This window comes from Nannospalax galili, unplaced genomic scaffold (genome assembly GCF_000622305.1).
Source record: "Nannospalax galili isolate Female #2095 unplaced genomic scaffold, S.galili_v1.0 scaffold809, whole genome shotgun sequence".
Taxonomy (NCBI): Eukaryota; Metazoa; Chordata; class Mammalia; order Rodentia; family Spalacidae; genus Nannospalax; species Nannospalax galili.
The window spans coordinates 2,025,558-2,045,151 of record NW_008360015.1 but is presented as its reverse complement, the minus strand read 5'-3'; the positions used below and the strand labels follow the sequence as shown (position 1 = coordinate 2,045,151).

Below are 19,594 nucleotides of genomic sequence, written 5' to 3'. Positions count from 1 at the left end.
TTCTAGCTTGGAACTTGCTATGTAAAACAGGCTGAGAGATCCATCTGCTTCTCCTGGGATTAAAGCTGGATGTGGTGGCACACACTTTTAATCCCAGCACTCCAGAAGCAGAAGGAGGAGGATCTCTGTGAGATCCAGCCCAGCCTGGTCTACATAGTGAGTTCCAGGCCAGCAGGGGCTACACAGAAACCCTGTCTCAAAAAAGAATGCTAGGATTAAAGGCAAGACATGTACCACCACTCCAGATTCTTAACTGTATTCCTTGAGGTATGAGAAGGCTTTAGAAGTTACTTCACTTTCTGGAGCTGGGGTGTGGCTCAGTGATAAGAGTGCTCTGCTGGCCTATGCAAGTCCTTGGGTTCCCTCCCCAGTGCTCCAAAAGAAGATGCTTAAAAAACATTCTAGGGGCTGGAGAGAGGGCTCAGCGGTTAAGAGCACATACTGCTCTTGCACAGGAGCCTATGTTGGTTCCCGGCACTCACATCAGGTAGCTTACAACCACCTCTAATTCCAGCTCTGGGGGATCTGACACCCTCTCTTTTGGCCTCCATGGGCATCTGCACATATGTGCACAAACCCACACAAGACCTACACACACATATACACATAATCCAAAATTAAAATAAAAAAATTCTAAAAATGCAAACCATATCCTCTATGGCGAATGCATAGTGAATAAAGAATGTTCTAGACACCATTATGAAAACAGTAACAAAGTAGAACTGTTTATCTCTGAGAGCCTGAGGCAAATCTTGTGAGGTTACTCAGATGGCTAAGGGGACCTGCTTGGGATAAGGATCCCTAAACAAACCTGGGAGTGGTAACGTTCTCTTAGATCAGGCAGGAAGAGGTGGAGGCAGGATTCGAACTCCTGGGCCCAGGAAAAGGCCTTCATCTGAACAAAGAATCAGCAATGCAACCCAGTCTCCCCATCATCCTGCCTCCAGCTCACAAATCTGCACTTTCCCATCACTTCTAGTCCTGCATTAGAATCTACCACCTTACATTACAGTTTGCCCCAACACCAAGCCAAGGAAGGCAAGAGGGTTTGGCCTGAAAACCTTCCATTTTCTAACCCCTAGTGCAGAAGTCCCAACTTTAACCTTTCAGTGGAGACATAAAACTCCAGACTGCCAACTGTCCTTGTGTCAGGATGCATTTTTAGTTTTTGTTTTAGGGACAGGGTCTCACCCTATAGTCCTGGCTAGAATTTACTACATAGCCCAGCCTGGTCTCAATCTCACAGATCTGCCTGTCTCTGTTGGGATTAAAGGCGTGTACCATCATACTTGGCTTAGGTCTACATCTTAAAAACGTCTCACCAGCATGCACAGAGCAAGACTCACCTGTGGTAAATTGGCCTTTTAGCTTTTGGAAGACAGGGTCCTGGGCTGTGGCTTGTGCCCGGCGTGCCAGAGACTCAGAGGCTGCACTGGAGAACATAGTGGAGACATTGGACACGTTCTCCAGGCCCACTCCAAATGTGCTCACCAACTTCTTGACAAAATTAAGAGTGTGGGGGGTGATCTTGGCATCAGACACAGCTCCGCTCTTCTCAAAGGCAACAGAATAGCATTTGGCCAGCCCCTGTTGGAGTTGCCTGAGCACCTGGTGGAAGAGTAAAGACCAATCAGTCAGAGAAGCAGGTGGCCCATGGTGTGTCATACTCCATCCACTTCCCTGGGTTATTTCTACCTTCAACATCCAGGCACCCAAGTTACCTGTGTGTGTCTGTAGGTACACACACAACTTACACAGCAAGAAGGGGTTGGCCTGGGGACCAATAAGGTAAGCTGCTGGGTGGGAAAAATGTGGTACTACATCAGCAGCTGAAGTGGTTGGCATTAAGGTGGTGATTGCACTGCTGAAAAGGCTGAAAGTGTGACCACAAGCCACCAACATCATGGCCATAGACAGACATAGACAAACAGAGCAGCCACCAGCAACCAGTGACACTACTGCAAGGAACGGTTCCTTGAAATTCATTCTCTTTTCTTTTTCACTCCCAGCTGAGCCTGAACTTGCTAAGTAGTGAGGATGACCTTGAACTCTGATCTTCCTGCCTCTCCCTCCTGAGTGCAGTGACTACAGGTTTGTACCACTATGGTGTATACACTATATCCTCATCCCTCATCCTTTTCTTTCAAATTCTTCTGCTTCTAATATCTGAAACCATACAAGTGTTGGAGAATAAGTTAGCCTGGTCCATGGCTATGTCGACAGCAAGCACCTGGTGGCAGAGGTGAATGATCCGCTCTCTCCAACGGGAGGCAGAGCTGCAGAGCCTGGCCCACCTACCTCCTCATGCCAGTTCTCTCGGAACCAGACCATCTGATCAACGATGCCTTCCAGGGAAGACAGGAGGGTGGGGTGAAGCTCCCGTTGCATGTGCATGATTCGGCTGCAGCGCCACATGGGCGCTGTTGCTCTTATGGGCCCTGGATCTGATGCAGAATGGGACTGGTTACCCACTGAACTGGGCTGCTGCTGTCCAGAATCTGAGAGCAACACACACAATGCCAATGTCAGCGCAAGACCCATCGATGCTGAGCCTGGAGCTCTACAGGACCCAATGGCCAAAGGGATACAGGATCGTGTTGGGGTGGGAATTGCCACGATCTTTCCTCCCCTGGGACAGGTGGACACATTCTGCTCTAAGGACAGCTGGACCACCTAACTAAGGGACAGGGAGCTCAGTCAGCTAGACCCTGGCTTCAGGTGGTTCAGGGAAAAGCTAATGTGTGTGCCGGCTAGAACTGTGCCACTCAGGGCTGGCACAAAGGCAGCTTGGACAGCCTGCCACTCATGGACAACTGTCAAGGTGCCAAGCTCCCCTACTGCATGTCTCAATGTTTCAAAAATAAAATATGTGGAAAATCAGCTGGGCATGGAGGTACACACTTTTAATCTCAACACTCAGGAGGCAGAGGCAGGCAGATCTCGATGAGATTGAGGCCAGCCTGGCCTACATAGTAGGTTCCAGCCAGGTAGGGTTACAGGGAAACCCTATCTCAAAAAACTTTAAACAAGAATTCAAAAACCATTTTCCAATATATTCCTTGCTACTGAAGTTCAAAGAATCTAAAAGCAGATGATAAACAAGTGCACATATTTCACGGAGGAAAGTCAATCCCCACTTGCAAAATGACAATTTTTTAAGAAGTTATTATGTTTAAGAGAAATATGCTACAGACCTCTTCATGTCTAGCCTTCTGGCTTAATTAAGCTCATTATATTTAGTTTAGAAACTGAAAAAAAAAAACAACTTAATTTTCAATGACCAAGCCACAGAGTTCAGTGCACTGTGCACCCTCTCTGCATCCACCTGACATACTGAGGGCCACAAAGGAAGGGAATCAAGCCCAGTCCTTTAATACTTTACAAAGTACTGTGCTTAGGAGGTACCTGACACCATTAAGCCAGGCTACTCAGTGTAGATTAAATGTCAGGTTCTCAGTCAACTTTGACAGTTAGCAGAACTGTAGATTACTGACAGTCAGAGTCATTCCTTTGCCACAGGGCACATGCGCACAGCCTGACTGCCCACCCTTACAGCCATTTCCTCACTGCTGAGCAGGAACATGAACTTTCTCATGTTCTCCAGCTAGACCCTCCTCAATTTTCTTCTGCTCTGGATGGCTATCTCCCACGAACACTGATTTGGCAGGGTAGAACCACTCGGCGACTAGGCCTTGTCCTCCCACCCTGACTGGACAGAGGCTTGACTACAGTGGGAGGGGAGCTGTGGGTAAAGGGTATACGCAGCAGTTCTGACCTGGGACACCCCGTGGACTGAGCCCTGAGACCGGCCCTAGCTGAGACCTACCGCTCTTATAGCGTTCTCGCTGTTCAATCTTCAATGTCAGGTACAATGTCCGGATGGGGAAGTAGACCGCTTGGGGATACACACGCCCAACCTGCTCAGAGACAGCAAGGGGTTAACAGTGCTGCTCCCCAGTACATTTTCTGGGTGAAGACAATTTGTACTGAGAATAAATGAGGATAAGTCACGAGTCGGTTTCTGGTTTGTGTTTGGGTTAAAAGAGGCCAACACCAAGTCACTGACCTACTACATGAAGCCACTGAGCGAGCGGCATGTGAAACAACCCATCCAGTTATAAAACAACACTAACGGCTCAGTTCCACCAGCGGACAGGCCATCACAGAGAAACCACACTCTGAATCCATTCAGTGCATCGAGGAAGGTAAAAGACACGTGTCCCCAGATCGTAGCCAAACAGAAGTCTTAAAAACCAGTTATCCATATTGGGTACAATTCATTACAAATTATAAAGTGATTCCAAATGATGCTCATGAAGGAGTACCTTCTGCTCAACATAACCGCTGGAGGTGTGTGTTGGCTGGGTGTGCTAGTAGTGCATGCCTGTAATCCCGGCACTCAGGAGGCAGATGCAGACGGATCTCTGTGAGCTCCAGGCCAGACACCAGCTCTACCACACTAGAGCTCTGTGACCAAGGAGACATTACCAGGTCACTCAGATCTCTCCAAACAGAGGAAGACAGCTCTATCCAATTGCCAAGGCCACAGGGTGCCCGGCTCACTTATATACAGAGGTGCTGCATGAGGGACAGAGGGCTGTACCCTAATGGACAAGCTCTAGGCAAAAGCACAGGACTCAAGCACAGCCACATCCTCTCAAACAAAGAGTTTCTAGGAATCACAAGACGATGCCCCAGTATAAGGACAGACGAAGTGAATACTGCCCATTTTGAAATGCGTGTCCGCTGCACATGGCTGCCAGCTATCCATCCTACACCTATGTTTTATAAAAACACATGGAGTTATGATTGCAAAAGATAGGTTTTGCATATCCCAAGCCTATCTATCTATCCATCTAAACAGACTTCATTTCTCACTTTCTTCACAGTCTAGGAAGTTCTGGATCCATTTTCAAAGTACAATTACAAAAGGACTGTATATGAGACCCAGGCATGCCTGACTCTCTAGGGCCATACCTGTTTCCCAAGCACTGGTCTCCTAGAAGTGGCAGATGAACCACACAAACTCTGCCATGCATAATTATGTAAGTCTTTTTTATAGCGATGGGGGAGTTGTTTGTGATGGGATCTGGCTATATAGCTCAGGGTGACCTCAAACTCATGGTCATCATCCTGTCTTAGTCTAGGCATGCACCATGTGCCTAGCTACTGGGAGTCTTAAGGGAAGCTCTGAAGGGCTCTTAGCACAAGACAGGAACACAGACGCAGGACTCCTCCTGGAAACCCATCTGACTTAATTCTCAGGGCAGAACAGCAACCTTCATTTCTTCCTTGCATCCCACCTTGGAAACATGCAAGCCAGGAGCATGACCACTGTGGTGCTTAGTCAAATGTTTCAATTCTACCCTCCCTGCACCTTATACCCAGTGGTATCTAAAATGTTGCCATCCTCCCACAGAGACACCTATGGACCCACCTGGCTGATGAGGTTGAGGAGCAGCTTGCCCTCAGAGCCCACAAGGCAGGTGAGCAGCTGTGGGATCCAGGCCAGCCACTGGATGGGCGGCACGCCAATGCAGTACTTGTCCACAGCGTCTGCCAGTGTGTTTTTGTCATCGTCAAAACTCAAGAGCCACAGCACCTAAGGCAGAGGGAAAGTTCTAGAGTTGAACAGTAAATCTGAGAGCTTCAATCCAATGGCTTCTCCCCCAACCTGAAATAGACTGTTACTGGCCACAAGGGAGAATTAATGCTAAGCTTAACATGTAAACCTTACACTTGAGTAGAAACTTTTTTTTTAAAAAGTAACTTTTAATCAGGTGTGTATGTCTGTCTGTGTGTAAGTATGTGCCTGTGAGTGCAGGTGTCTGTGGAGGCCAGAGGCATCAGATCCCTTACAGCTAGAGTTATAGGCAGTTTGAGCTGCCTAATGTGGGTGCTGAGAATTGAACTCAGGTCCTCTGCAAGAGCACTAAGCTCTCTTAACTGCTGAGCCATCTCTCCCTCCGCCTAAAAACTATAGTTTTCAACTATGGTTTTCAACCTAGATTGTTCTCTCCATTTAGAGAAACTGCCAGCTTTAAGGACAAGTGCTAACTGACAGAGCTGACCAGCAATGACTAGGAGACAATGGTAGGCCTGCTTTGTGCATAGGTGTGACCTCAACCAGAGCAAACAGATTTTTCACAATCTGATTATCATCAGCCTGCACCAGGCAGACCATGCCAGCTGATGTGGGGTATTCTTGAGGCCTTCCCCACTATATGGGTAGAGCCTCCAGGGCTGGTATGGAGTCTGCAGCTGGCTTGACTACGTCTGCCAAGGCATACTTCAAAGCTCAAGCTGAATCAGGATGCTAAAGACCCTCCAGGATAGACAGGACAGGTGTTTCCTGCATCTGCTGCAAGCATTAATTTAGCCCATGCTGGGGGCATTGCACAGAGATGAGCAGCCATCAATAGACACCACCATCTAAGCAGAGCACAGAGGTCGGTGCAGATTTCGCCTCCCTCTTCCATCTCCGAGGCCTGGTCCAGGTGCCATCCCCAGAGAGCACAAGAAGTGAAGGCCAGGCTTTGCCACACACAAGACCTGGGACCCTCAGATATTCAGGTCTCCATTTCCTGAGCTTTAAAATACAACTGTGGGGCTGGAGAGATGGCTCAGCAGTTAAGAGCACTGGCTGCTCTTGCAGAGGACCCAGGTTCAGTTCCCAGCACCCACATGGCAGCTCACAACAGTCTATAATTCCAGTTCCAGGGATCCAACATCCTCTTCTGGCTTCTATGATCACTGAATGAATCTAAGTAGTTAAATACATACTTAAATTATGTGTATGGATGTTTTGCCTTGATGAACTCAAGTACATTACATACATATATAAATACATTAAGTACACGTAATGTACTTCAGTTCATGCAGGCAAAACACCCATACACATAAACCAAAAATAAAAAATTTTACAACTCTTTAAATAAAATACAGCTGAAAGACACTCTGAAGAGGGATGGAAATTGGGTGAAGTTCTAGAAGCAGCCTCAGACACTGAACTAATGAATGTCAGCGATTTCCACTTAAGCCTGAGAGCCTGTTGGTGTCAAAGCTAACTCCTTCTCTCACCTTGGCCAAGTACTTCCTGGACTTGCTCTCGTTCTGATGGCGGCACGCATGTAGGTAGCAGGTGATGGCAGACACGCCCAGGTGCAGCTGCCGCTCCTTCACGAAGATGTTCTCCAGGTAGTCACCCCACATGGCCCAGGCTTTCACCAGCACATCATGCATCTGCACGGCCGCAGAAAACGCTTTGTTGGCCTCCTCGGACCTGTGAGGAGACACAAGACACAGGACCACGAAGTGAAACTCACGGCTTTGAAGAGAACATTTCAACCTGGGCATCATGGCACACACATGCCATCCCAGCTGAGGCAGGAGGAATTTTAGTTCGAGCCTAGAGCCTAGCCTAGGCTACACAGTGAGCTCCAGGCCAGTCCCAGATACACTGTCCAATGGTATCTCAAAAACAACAAACTGGATATTTGGTAGTATTTAATATTTAACAAGGAACATGTGGCAATTTAGTGGTAACTTTTTTGTGGAACTGTCAACTGTCAAAACTGTTCTGCAACAGCAAAATCATTTTCCCACCACATTAGCAAGGAAAACTAAAGGTCTGTCTCCTTTATGAATATAAATGCAAATATCCACCCAACAAAAGCTAGCAGCCAGTTCCAATAGCATGGCAAAGGATCATGTGCCATGACCAAAGTAGGGTTTGTCCAGCAAGCCACAGGTGGGTCAATGCAACGTCACGTCACTTCCATAGATTACTGACCTCTGACCCCTGTTCTAAAACAAAAACCACTCTTACGAGTCAGGTGGGGTGGTGTTCTCAGCTATCGAGGAGGCTGAAACAGTGTAACTGAGGCTAGGAGTCTGAGACCAGACTGGGCAACACAGCAAGACTAGAGAAAACAAACAACAGACAACCCGCCCACCCCCCGCACCCCACACAAAACAGCACAGCCAACTCTACTGCAAACAGCAGGCTGAGGGGATAGGTAAGGAGTCCACGTCATAGCAGCCTTGCTCTGTAGGAAGCTCTATAGGCTTCAGACTGCTAGCATCATTCTGCTGTGTGCTGCTCTCTATGCACAAGAGTACTGCAGGGGTCTGAATGAGAAATGTCCCCCACAGGCTTAAGTATCTGAACACTTGGTCCCCAGTTGGTGGTGCCGGGGGGCAGACTTTAGGAGATGCAGCCTTGCTGGAGGAAGTACGTCACTGGGGGGTGGGCTTTGAGAGCTTACAGCCTCATCACACTTCCAGTCTGCTTTGTTTCCTGATGGTAATGTGAGCTCTCAGCCTCCTGTTCCTGAATGTCTATACGTCTGCTGCCATAACGGACTCACATCTCTGGAACCATAGGCCAAAGTAAACTCTTCCTTGTCTAAGTTGCTTTTGTTCATGGTGTTTATCACAGCTACAGAAAAGTAACTGATAAAGGTACCATAACTAAAATGCCTCACAGAACAACCATCATGAAAACATACTACTTTCTGGCCTGAGGAACCTATGGGCTCCCAGTTCTAGGAAATCACTAGGGAACCTGCCACCCTTACAACATAGCATACATACTTGTTGATCTGAGCCAGGAACATTCCCTTCAGGGCATAAAATTCAGCAGTCATCTCTTTTGTGAAGTACTTTAAGTTTGTAGACTCAATGACTTCAAGGCCCTGTTCAGAAATGAGGAGCAAAAAAAAGGTTCCTCAAGTATTTACTGAGGCAAAGAATCTTTAAGTCACTAGCCAGTGCTGTTCAAACTGCCAGCTGGTGAGCAGTACTTCAACCAAGCAGCTTAGAACCCAGGCTGGGCCCCGGACAGAGGCGGTCATTCTCTCCAACTGTCTCACAGATGCACTGATTTTCACATGGTCTAAACATGACCAAGGTCTGGACCTACCTCGCACCCGCCTAGTTGTGTAGCTTTTTCCCTAGCTAAGTATATGGTGGAACAGAAACCACAGGTGCAACTCAAACACTAGAGTGTGCCCTCCATTCTTGCTTTGGAAGGTTACATTTGGAACATTCTAATCTTCCTTCCTCACTGCCTGACCCAGGAGCCCTGACATGGGCACTGATTCTGGGGGAGGGCAGGGTGTCCCATTGGGCCCTACCTGCATGCACTCGTTCTTGCCCATTACTCCTGCCAGCTGGAGGTAGCATTTAACTTGCTGTCGAATCTTCTGGAAGCAATCCACGATGGGCACAGTGGGGATGGTGTGAATACGGCTCAGTATGTCCAGCGCTACATTGACTAGGCCTTGTTTCCGGGCGATTTTTCCGTACTGGATGATGGCCGAAGCTGAGGCATGAACCCCAAGCATAGCGTTATTGGAACTTGGATCATGCTGTGAGCTATTTTCGTATGCAGTTACAATAGCTAGAGAGCAAAGGAATGAACTGTCAAGGCCATGTCACACGCTTCCCAAAGTGTTCCACAATCAGGCGTAAATAAAAAATGAAGAACACACATAACATGGCTTATGAAAACAGGAAGCTCTGTGATACGCCCTCGATACTTTCCCTGGTATTTTATGCCATAACTAAGTTATAAAGGACACAAGACTAGAACTGGGGCTAGGGCTTAGTTGGTAGAGAGCTAGCCTAGCATGCATTAAGCCCTGGAGTTTGATCCCAAGCACCACAAAAAATTGGGTGAGGTGGCACAGGCCTGTAATCCCAGTACTTGGGAGGCTGGGGCAGGAAGAGCAGAAGTTCAAGGTTATCATTAGCAACATAGTGAATTTGAGGTCAGATAAGGGTACATGGCATGCTTAAAATTTCTGCATTAAAAAATTAAAACAAAGACAGAAAAACAACAGAGTTGAGTGTGACCCTCTTCCTTGAGAGGATCACAAAATTGGCTGGGCATAGTGGGCACACCTTTAATTCCAGCATTCGGAAGGTATAGGCCAGCCGATCTGAGTTCCAGGTCAGTCAGGGCTACACAGTGAGACCCTGTCTGAAAAAAGAGCATCACAAAATCACAAAGATGCCTGGCCAGTTTAGTGGATGAGCTGGAGGGCAGGGAAACAGCAAAGACCTCAAAGCCATCTGGGAACAGGTGTTCCTGGGCAGGGGCTTTGAGACAGGAGTACCACCATTTGTGCTCAAGGCCCCTGGTAAAGCCCTGGGGTCTAACAGCAATTCTCAGTCAACGAGCAGCAGGGGGTGGAGGGACCACCAAAAGACAAAACCGTCCCCTTGTCTCCCCAGCTCACCTCTCCCTCACCATTCCCACTGCTTCCTGTCAGGCCCACCCCAAAGACAAAATCCGGGAAAAGAAAAAAAAACAAAGACATGAAACCAGCACAGCGGGGCGTCTGGAAATTACATGATGAATGCATGCCGGACCAGGTCGGTTTACCCTGGTAATGGTGCTGCCGCCACATGAAGATGCTGCTCCAGTGCGACAAGTCGTCCGACACGATGGGCAGCCGGTTCCTCCAGGTCTTCACCACTGTCTTCATGTCGTGCAAGCTGTTGTTCCTGCCCAGGTTGGTCGGCTGTAAGCCCGCATTTATCTGTGCAGCTTCTTGAAGCTCGATGATCTGCTGGGCAGCCTGAGGGGGCCAGAGACGAGAGTCATAGTGAGGGCCAGCAAGTTGGCTCAGCAGGTAAAGGAGCTTGCTGCCAAGTATGATGACTGGGGTTCGATCCTTGGGATCCAGAGAGTGGAAACAGAGAATCAACTCCCCCAAGTGGTTCTCTGAATCCACACCCAGGGTTTTTTTTGTTTTTGGGTTTTTTTTTTTTTTTTGGTCTTTTTGAGACAGGGTCTCCCTGTAGCCCCAGCAGGCCTGGAACTCACTATGTAGACCAGGCTGGCCTTGAACTCACAGGGATCCGCCTGCCTCTGCCTCCTTAAAGGCATGCACTACCACGCCCAGACACATCCAGGTTTTTAAAAAACTATTTTGTTATTTTTATTTTTTGTGTATGAGTTATTTCCTACATGTATATAAGTACACCCATGTCATTCAATGTCCACAGAAGTCAGAAGAAGGCACTAGATCCCAGGGAAATGGAGTTACAGACCATTATTAGCCACCATGTTTGTATTGGGAACCAAACCCATGTCCTCTGCAAGAACAGCTAGTGCTCCTAACCCCTGAGCCGTATCTCCTGCCTCCATACCCAGGCTTTGACAAGTGAGTGCCCCACCCATAAATAAATAACTGTAATAAAAAACTAAAAAGACAAAACTGCCAAAACCAACATAAGTCTTCTAGCCTGTGTTTATTCTAAGATTGCTTATGGGGACTGCGAGATGGCTCAGTGAGCAATGGTGTCTGCCTGCAAGTCTGAGGACCTGAGTTCAGACCCTGGAATTCACATGGTAAAAGGAGAGAGCATGTCCTCCAAAGTTGTCCTCTGACATACACACAACCCTCCACATACACACATAACATACACACATAACAAAATTTTTTAAATCTGGGGCTGGAGAGATGGCTCAGTGGTTAAGAGCACTGGCTCCTCTTGCAGAGGGACCGGGGTTTGGTTCCCAGCACCCACATGGCAGCTAACAACCGTCCTTAACTCCAGTTCCAAGGAATCTGATGCCCTCTTCTGACCTCTGTGGGCACTGCACAACATGAGTGCACTTACATATAGGCAACACACTCATACATAAAAAATTGATAAAGTATTTTAAATTTTTCAAAAAAATCTTTTTAAAAATAATAAAGTTGAAAAGATTTCAAGACCAACATTGCTTGGAGGCAGCAATGTTGTCTTCAAATGCCGCTGAATTTGTGCAGACAAATCTACAAATGCAGGCAAAACCCTCATACACTAAAATTTTTAAATTGAGAAAAAATTTTTTAAAGACAAAAGGAAGTGACAAAACCCTACAAATGCTACAGTCTAACAAACAATCTGCTTCAACACTGTACAAGAGATCTGCTCCTGATTAAAAGCTTGAAAAAAATTCAATTACCTTGGTTTAGAAATATCACATTTGCAAAATAACTGTCACTTCAGGGCATTCTTTCAGAAAAAGCAATATAGAAAATAGACAAAAACCATCAAAACAAAACAAGCCCATTGCCAAAAGCAGTTGTGGCTTACTGGAAGAAGACAGGAAAGTATAAACGGGCTGAGAAGCAGCTACGGTGCCAGGACCTGAGCAGCACCCGAGGTCCAGGGACTCGCTGCCATGTCATCCTCTGTGAGGGATTCACAGAGGGGGAGCTTACACCAATGATAGTGTGTGCAAGGGTTCCTGGGATCAGATGGGGTGATCAGCAGGGAGACCACCCAGGATTAAATACTGGTAGCTCTCTCTCACCCCACCCCCAATTTCTGTCTCTTTTTCCTACATTCCATCTCTTAACTCTGATGCCTCAGCAAGAAGCCTATCAGAAGATGTGGTCCTCTGACCTTAACCTCCAGAAACCTATCCTCTCTGCACCATTGTTACCAGCAGCAGCAAACAGAATAATATACACATCATGATAAAATTCAACACACTGAGTTCTTCTCTTTGAAGAAAAACAACAGCATGATCTTATGGAACGGCTGCTGTTACATCAGCCTACAGGGTCACTGGTATAGTCAGGGTGGCAGCTGCTCCATGCCAGGCACCAGAGACAGAATGGAGACAAAGGCGGGTACAGCCCAAAGACTCACAGTGTACAGAGGCTGGGCCAGGGAAGAGGTGATCTATGGGGAGGAATGGGGAGGGTAGGGCTGAGTCCAGAGTATTCCCTGAATGGTGCTTAGAACTAATTGTCAGAAACAGTGGGGACTGTGCAAAGAAAGACATCAGGGCATGGGCTGTATCAGATTTCCAAGGCTGGGCCCAGTCTGGACTGAACAGTGGTATCAACACTGGTAGGCACCAAAGAAGCCCTATGGTAAAAATCAAACTCACTGGAACAATGTCTCAGACACTAGAACCAAGCTGAGAGGGCAACAGTGTTTTTCCCCTAAGGTTTTTGGTCTGGACATCCTTTCACTGAGGACAGTCATGTGGGAAAGGGCAAGATGGAAAAGAGTTTCTTGGGCCCCCAGGCTGAGCTCAGGAGAGCTGGTTGTACCCACCTGCAGAAGGGGCGTGTGCACGTGCGACACGACATGGGGCAGCCGCCGCCACTCTCGGATGGCTAGGCTACTGGCCATCTCCACCAGGCGCTCAATGAAGCTGAGCTGCTGCTCCTCGGGGTGGCAGATGGCCAAGTAGCCACGGTACATGTTGACCTTCCAGGCCATCTCCTTTGGACAGCTGACTTCCACCTGTAAGGGAGATGGCAGAGGGGCTGATGAATACCCTTCTCTCATCACCAAGGTCAGAAAGGAAAACTTCCTTCTCTTCCCTGCGTCCAATCACACAAAGCAGTAAACAGGCATCAGGCGCTTAGGCTTCTCTCCTGTCCTGAATTCCTGCAAGCAGTCAATCTCTCTGGCCTCAGGAGAGCACCACAAAAGCTCCCCACGATTGCACGCGTGTATGCATCCTTCCAAAAGCAGATTCCTCGGGATGAAGTCATTTTCAAAGAAAACTCGCCAAACTCAATGAAGTTAATGACTGCCCTCACTTGCAGTACAAACCTATGACGTCCCATGCCTAGCAGAGTGTGCAAGCTCCATCTGATAAACTTTCAGACAACAGCAAACACACGGATCTGGGCTGCTCTGGCTTCTACTCTTTTGTGTTAGTTCTGACATTTCTTCCAACAAAATCCACCCAATTGAACTCATTCTTCCAAATGTCTTCACATTGTTACTTTTTTCTGAGGTTAAGGTCTCTATCCCTAACACTCATTTTCTATTTTGACTGAAAGATGGGGCAGGAGAGGTGGCTTGGGGGTGAAGAGCACCTGCTACTCTAACAGAGAACTGGGGTTTGGTTCCCAGCAACCACACTGGATGGCTAACAACTTTAACTTCAATTTCAGGGGATCCAACACCCTCTTCTGGCCTCTATGGGTGGCTGCATTTATGGGGCATACACTAACAGACACACACAAACACATAAATAAAAGAAATAAATAACTGAATGATGGACTAACTCATTCCACTCAAATGCAGGCAAGGTTTTAGAAATAACAAGGAATGTTTCTTTCTTAAGAGCGATCCTGCAGTTATTCAAACACCCAGTGTTGTCAAATGAAATGTCCAGAAACACAGAGAGAAGAGAAGGCCAGGCAACCCAGGCCTTGCTAACATCACAGGCTAGGGAGTCTTACCTGTACCAGCGCCTCCTTCATAGCAGTCCAGTTAGACACTCGCCACGCACACTCCAGGACGAGGTAAGGGTTTATGTGCCCTTTGGACTGGCCAAACTCAGTCAAGGCTTCCCACTGGTTTAGCTCCTTGGAGCACCTAGGAGGTGGGGGGTCAAGAGCAGCTCAATGTGAGCACACTGATAAGACTTGGGAAGGATTCTGAGAGGCACACTGCCACCATAGAAAAGGACATGGAATGCAGACTGCTGCTGGATGCCACATGGGTTCCACTACAGAGCAGCCTGCCTGGACACCAGAACCACCCACCACGCAGCCAACAGAGCCAGGCCCCAGAGCCGGGGGGGAGGCACAAATCACATAGTGTTTTTCCACCAGAGTATTTAATTTAGAAAGACAATATTTCTAAGATTTTTCTGGTCATAAACTAGCAACTGGCACCTTTGAAATTCACTTATTAGGAGGAATTCACAGAAACTTCCTTGATTAAACCATAGGTCCATATGGATCACATGACTGAATTTGAAGGACACCAGCACTTTAGCAACAGTAAAAGACTTCTCAGTGGGCAATAAGCAAATATTAGTTTTAAATCAAATGTACAATGAACCCAAGGTGCTTTTCTGATGGTGTGTGCCCGTGTTGCACCCAACTCCACTGTGGTCTTGGATCCTAGCTCTCAGCACATTCATCCTCACGCTGCCCACACCACCACAGCCATGACTGAGGCCTCACAAAGGACTGCTATGAGCAGCAGTATTTTACTGTCCATACAGTCTTCTGCTCTAACAGGAATAAAATGGTTTAATAACAGAAAAGGCATCCAATGTTTTCTTGCCATCACTCCTCATCGTGTAAATATCAGATCAGTGTATCTTTTTGTTGTTGTTTTTAGACAGAGTCTCCTAGTAGCCCCAGCTGGCCTGAGACTTGCTACATAGACCAAGCTGGCCTCAATCTCACAGAGATTCTTCTACTTCTGCTTGGGATTAAAAGTGTGCACCGCCACATCCAGCTCAAATTAGTCCATCTTTGGGTTGTATTGTGTAGTGACTGATTTTTAAAACTGATATTTGATGGGCAAGCAAGATGACTCACTGGATAAAGGCAGTTACCACTAAGCCTGATGACCTAATTCAATCCTCTGGACTCACACAGCGGAAGGAAAAGAACCAATAGTCCTGATCTTCGCATAGGTCTCTAACATGCATGTACCCACATTCTCTAACAGAGAACTGGGGTTTGGTTCCCAGCACCCACATTGGACGGCTAACAACTTTAACTTCGATTCCAGGGGATCCAACATCCTCTTCAAAATAAATTCACATACTTTAAAAACAAAATATTAAAACTCTAAACTGATCCCAAGTCCATCGAACTCTGGCTTGGCTTACCGGATCCAATGGTCCTCCCACAGCTGGTACTCGGGGAAGATGGCGGGGGAGGCATTACTGCGCTCATGCTCCTTTTTGGCTTTGTCCATTGCCTTTTCGTAGGATTCCTGGGCCTAAAAAGGTAACAATGCATCAAGCTCAGCTTTCAGGGCGAGATGGTTGGAACCAAGGAGCACCTCCAGCTTTTGTCCCAGGCCACTGGATGCTCAGAACTCACCAGTTGAGAGACAACGCACAGAGGGGAAGGGGAGGGCACGGTCCCTGAACACATGGCAGGAAGGAAGACTAGCTAGACTTGGGATTAACTTTTCTGTCTTTTCACCATCGAGAATAAGGTCATGGCACTGTACTCAGTTCTGTGCCCCAGCATTCGACAGAGCATCACACCATGTAATGGCTGCCTGCGTCACACAGGCAGGACAAACCTGGGGACTGACATCCAAGAGGTGGATGTGATCTTCCCACTATTTCCAATGGGGCCAACAACGACAGATAAAGACCAAACTCAGTATCTTCTGATGCTAAAAGACTGGGTCTGTACTTTTTAATTTTTTTTTACTTATTTCTCTTTATGTGTATGAGTGTACTACCTGCATGTTTTTAAGTGCACTACGTTGTGCAATGCTCACAGAGGCCAGAAGAGGACATCAGATCCCCTGGAATTGGAGTTATAGATGGTTGTTGGCTGCCATATTGGAGCTGGAAACTAAACTTGAGTGCTCTGTAAGTAGCTGCTGAGCCATCTCTCCAGCCTGAGGGACGTGCTTTTAAAAAGTGCATGGCAGCCAGGTATCATGGCATAGCAAATTCCAGGTCTCTTTTGAGACAGGGTCTCAAAAGAAAAAAAAAAAACACACACACACAATAAAAACTAGACGTCAGGGCTAGTGAGATGGCTCCTTAATTAAAAGAACTTGCTGCCAAGCATGATGACCTGAGTTCAATCCCTGGAATCCAGGTAAAACTGGAGAGAACCTATTCCACAAACCTGTAGCCTGACCACACACTCTCCATGGTATGTGTACTTCACCCCAAGAAAAATACTAGAAGCTTTGCATGGTATGTACCAAGGCTTCTCTATGTCAAGACTTCACAAGGTCTTTGTGTGAAGAATTTAAATGCTTCAGTAACACTATGACCATAGCTACAGCTCAGTGAAAGAATGCTTGCCCAATCCACAGAGGCTTGGATTCCCTTGCCATTATCACAACAAACAACAAAAAGGCTCAAATGAAACAGCAATCTCCTCGGAAGTGAATGTGTAAGAACTTAAGGGTGTGACATTAAAGGAAGCCCCAGAAATGAAACTGACCAGCCACCACCCCGAGGTACCTGCTCAAAGAAGCCGTGCTGCTCGTAAGCAATCGCAGTTGCCGTCTCTGAGTACTTGCATCTTTTCTGCCAAAGCCCGGCCCACATGTCTTCTTCTTGTAACAGGGAGTACAGTTCAGCGAGGGAATCCAGGATCTCCTGCAACAGATCACTGTTTTTGAATCTTGAGACAAACACATATTTTTAATCAATAAAGTACCTTCCCTGTGTTTTGATCTAAAGCCACTGGGAGATGTCCTATAGAAAGTTAAGAGCATGAGGTGAGTCACCTGCTGTGGGGGTGTGATGCTCTCCTGCTCATAGAACTCGGTTGTCTGCTTCGGCTTGATCTGTAGACTCAGCCCCTTCTCAAAGGCCTGGTGCTCCAGCATCAAGGTGGAGCGGAACCAGAGGTTGTGGGTCTTCCCCAGGTACTTCAGCACACAGGGTCTGATGGGGATTGGGGGGACACACTGGGACATGGCTTCCACGAAGCAGTTCAACGCGCTGGGCTGGCAGTCTCGCTGTACCTGATGACTGCCACTACACAGAAACGGGCTGATCTCACCTGCCAGAGCCTAGGACCAAACAGTCAGTCAGTTCAGGTCTTCATTCAAAAACTGGCAACCTGGGGCCAGGTATGGTGGAGAACACCTGCAATCCCAACACTCCAGAGAGGCTGAGGCACGAGAATGGCAAGTTCAAGGCCAGACTGGGCTACACAACAAGTTGAGGCCAAGCAGGATATGTATCAAGACTCTGTCTCAAATACAGATACAAAAGTTGGCTTCAGGGCTGGAGAGAAGGCTCAGTGATTAAGAGCCCTGGCTCCTCTTACAGAGGACCAGGGTTTGGTTCCCAGAACCCACATGGAAGCTAACAACTGTCCACAACTCCAATTCCAGAAGATTCATTGCCCTCTTCCATCCTCTGTGGGCACTGCACACATATAGCACACTTACATACAGACAGACAAAACACTCATACACATAAAATAAAAATTTTGAAAAAAGTTTCAGAAAAACCTGGCCTTTCCCTCTCTCACATCATCTAGGAATATTGTGGTAATTCTTCCTTGGTAATAGTGGGTAGTTGTAATGTGCTAAAATTTAGGACTTTGTTCTATCATGATTATTTATCAAAAGTGGATACTACATTTTTCCAAATTGGATTTAAAGCTACTCACATGCTGTTGTCTGTCAGAGAGGATTTTCCACAGTCTTGGAAAAAGCTGGACCCAGGTCTTCTCTGCCAGTGTGGTGGAAATATGGCACAGCTGAACAAAGGCACTGAGCAGTGCCCCAGTCTGTGAACAGAAGAGGATGAGTTTAGAGGGCTGTGATGTGCCTCCTGCATCCCTACACAAGAGGTACCGGGTGTGATGCAGACACCAAGGCCACCGCTGAGTCAGCATTGCCCACAGAAGTTCCTCAGGGTGGGGACACAGACCACAGCCCTGCTTTCAGGTAGTGATGAAGCAGGCACAGAGGTCTATTAACGTCCTAGTCTACACTGATGAGGTCACATCACTCTCATCTCTAAGGATGCGCTCCTTCCTGGTCCAGCTAAGCACTCTCTGCTTACCTGAGACAGGGATGGCCTCACTCAGATACTAATTCAAAGGCTGATTCAATGCAAAAGTTCAGATTGGTTACCAAGGAAATTTTATGTAAAAATTGCTGGTGATAACTCTTGCTTTTTCTTCCCCAGCACCATCATCATTTCTGTGTGACTTCCCTCAGATGACACGGTACACAGCAGAATAGAATCAAAATGCAAAAAAACGCCCGCCCTCACGACTACTGAGACGGTGTGTGGAAGCCAGAGCTTCAACCTGGGACCATCTCAAACAGCAGGTGCATGTGGAGGGCCGCTGCCACGTTAACTCCCTAACTTCTTGTTTCCTGCACTTCAACAGCCCAGCGTCACAGCTCATCACAGGCTTCTACCAGTCAGTTTTACCATTTCTTCAAAGGGATGGTAACAAAGAAGCCACCTTCTCTCTGTTTCCCCCTTAAGACCCTGTAACCCGCTGCCTCAATTCTGCTAAATATCCTACTCAGACTCTCCCAGATCTACAATGGTTTCAACTGAGGTAGGAAGGAGAATGGAGGGCAGCTAGAAACAGAAAAATTTATGTACCGAGGAATAACATTTTTAGTTTGGACTAAAAATAATTCAAATTGCATACGGACCTTCACCTCCCGGAGGGTGTCAAGGAACTTGTCATGTCTGTTGGTGAGCATATGCAGTTGGTTCCCGATGTCCTTCTCAGACAGTTCTTTGGTCCTGGGAGTGCTTGTCTGATCTCCAGGAGCCAGCTCAATATCTATCTCTACATCCTAAACAAGGAAACCCAGATGGTCAGAACTCTCAAAACAACCAACACAACGCCTCTATGCTGCTGGCTGTGCATATTTTTTTTTCCAAGATTTTACTTATTTTTAATTATGTGTATGCATGTGTGGTGTCTGTGTGAGGGTACGTGAATGTGAGTGCAAGTGTCCACAGAGGCCAGAAGAGGTCTTTGGATCCTACAGCTGGCGTTACAGGCGGTCATGAGCTACCTGATGCAGGTGCTAGGAACCAAACTTGGGCTTATATAGGAGCAGTTAACAGTACACATTCTAAACCATTGAGCCATCTCTCCAGTCCCTATGTTTTTGATAAATGTAC

The 19,594-nt window shown here is 47.2% G+C and overlaps 1 protein-coding gene across 8 annotated transcripts in view; it reads right to left on the bottom strand.

The window, feature by feature from the left end:
• The window catches only part of Trrap (transformation/transcription domain associated protein), a 123,430-nt gene that overhangs the window by 13,685 nt on the left and 90,151 nt on the right, over positions 1–19,594 (bottom strand). For 4 of the 8 annotated variants that reach the window (XM_029559093.1, XM_008824029.2, XM_029559095.1 and 1 more), the window contains 15 exons: positions 19,114–19,260; positions 18,105–18,224; positions 17,209–17,496; positions 16,940–17,077; positions 15,608–15,720; positions 14,217–14,352; positions 13,072–13,263; positions 10,358–10,586; positions 9,138–9,403; positions 8,596–8,696; positions 7,081–7,282; positions 5,438–5,602; positions 3,827–3,917; positions 2,299–2,498; positions 1,347–1,608 (listed from right to left, as the gene is read on the bottom strand). In XM_029559093.1, the coding sequence (XP_029414953.1) occupies positions 1,347–1,608; positions 2,299–2,498; positions 3,827–3,917; positions 5,438–5,602; positions 7,081–7,282; positions 8,596–8,696; positions 9,138–9,403; positions 10,358–10,586; positions 13,072–13,263; positions 14,217–14,352; positions 15,608–15,720; positions 16,940–17,077; positions 17,209–17,496; positions 18,105–18,224; positions 19,114–19,260 (2,650 nt within the window). The remainder of the gene's footprint in view (positions 1–1,346; positions 1,609–2,298; positions 2,499–3,826; positions 3,918–5,437; positions 5,603–7,080; positions 7,283–8,595; positions 8,697–9,137; positions 9,404–10,357; positions 10,587–13,071; positions 13,264–14,216; positions 14,353–15,607; positions 15,721–16,939; positions 17,078–17,208; positions 17,497–18,104; positions 18,225–19,113; positions 19,261–19,594) is intronic. The other 4 variants (XM_029559096.1, XM_008824030.2, XM_017795834.2 and 1 more) reach the window with 2 other exon arrangements.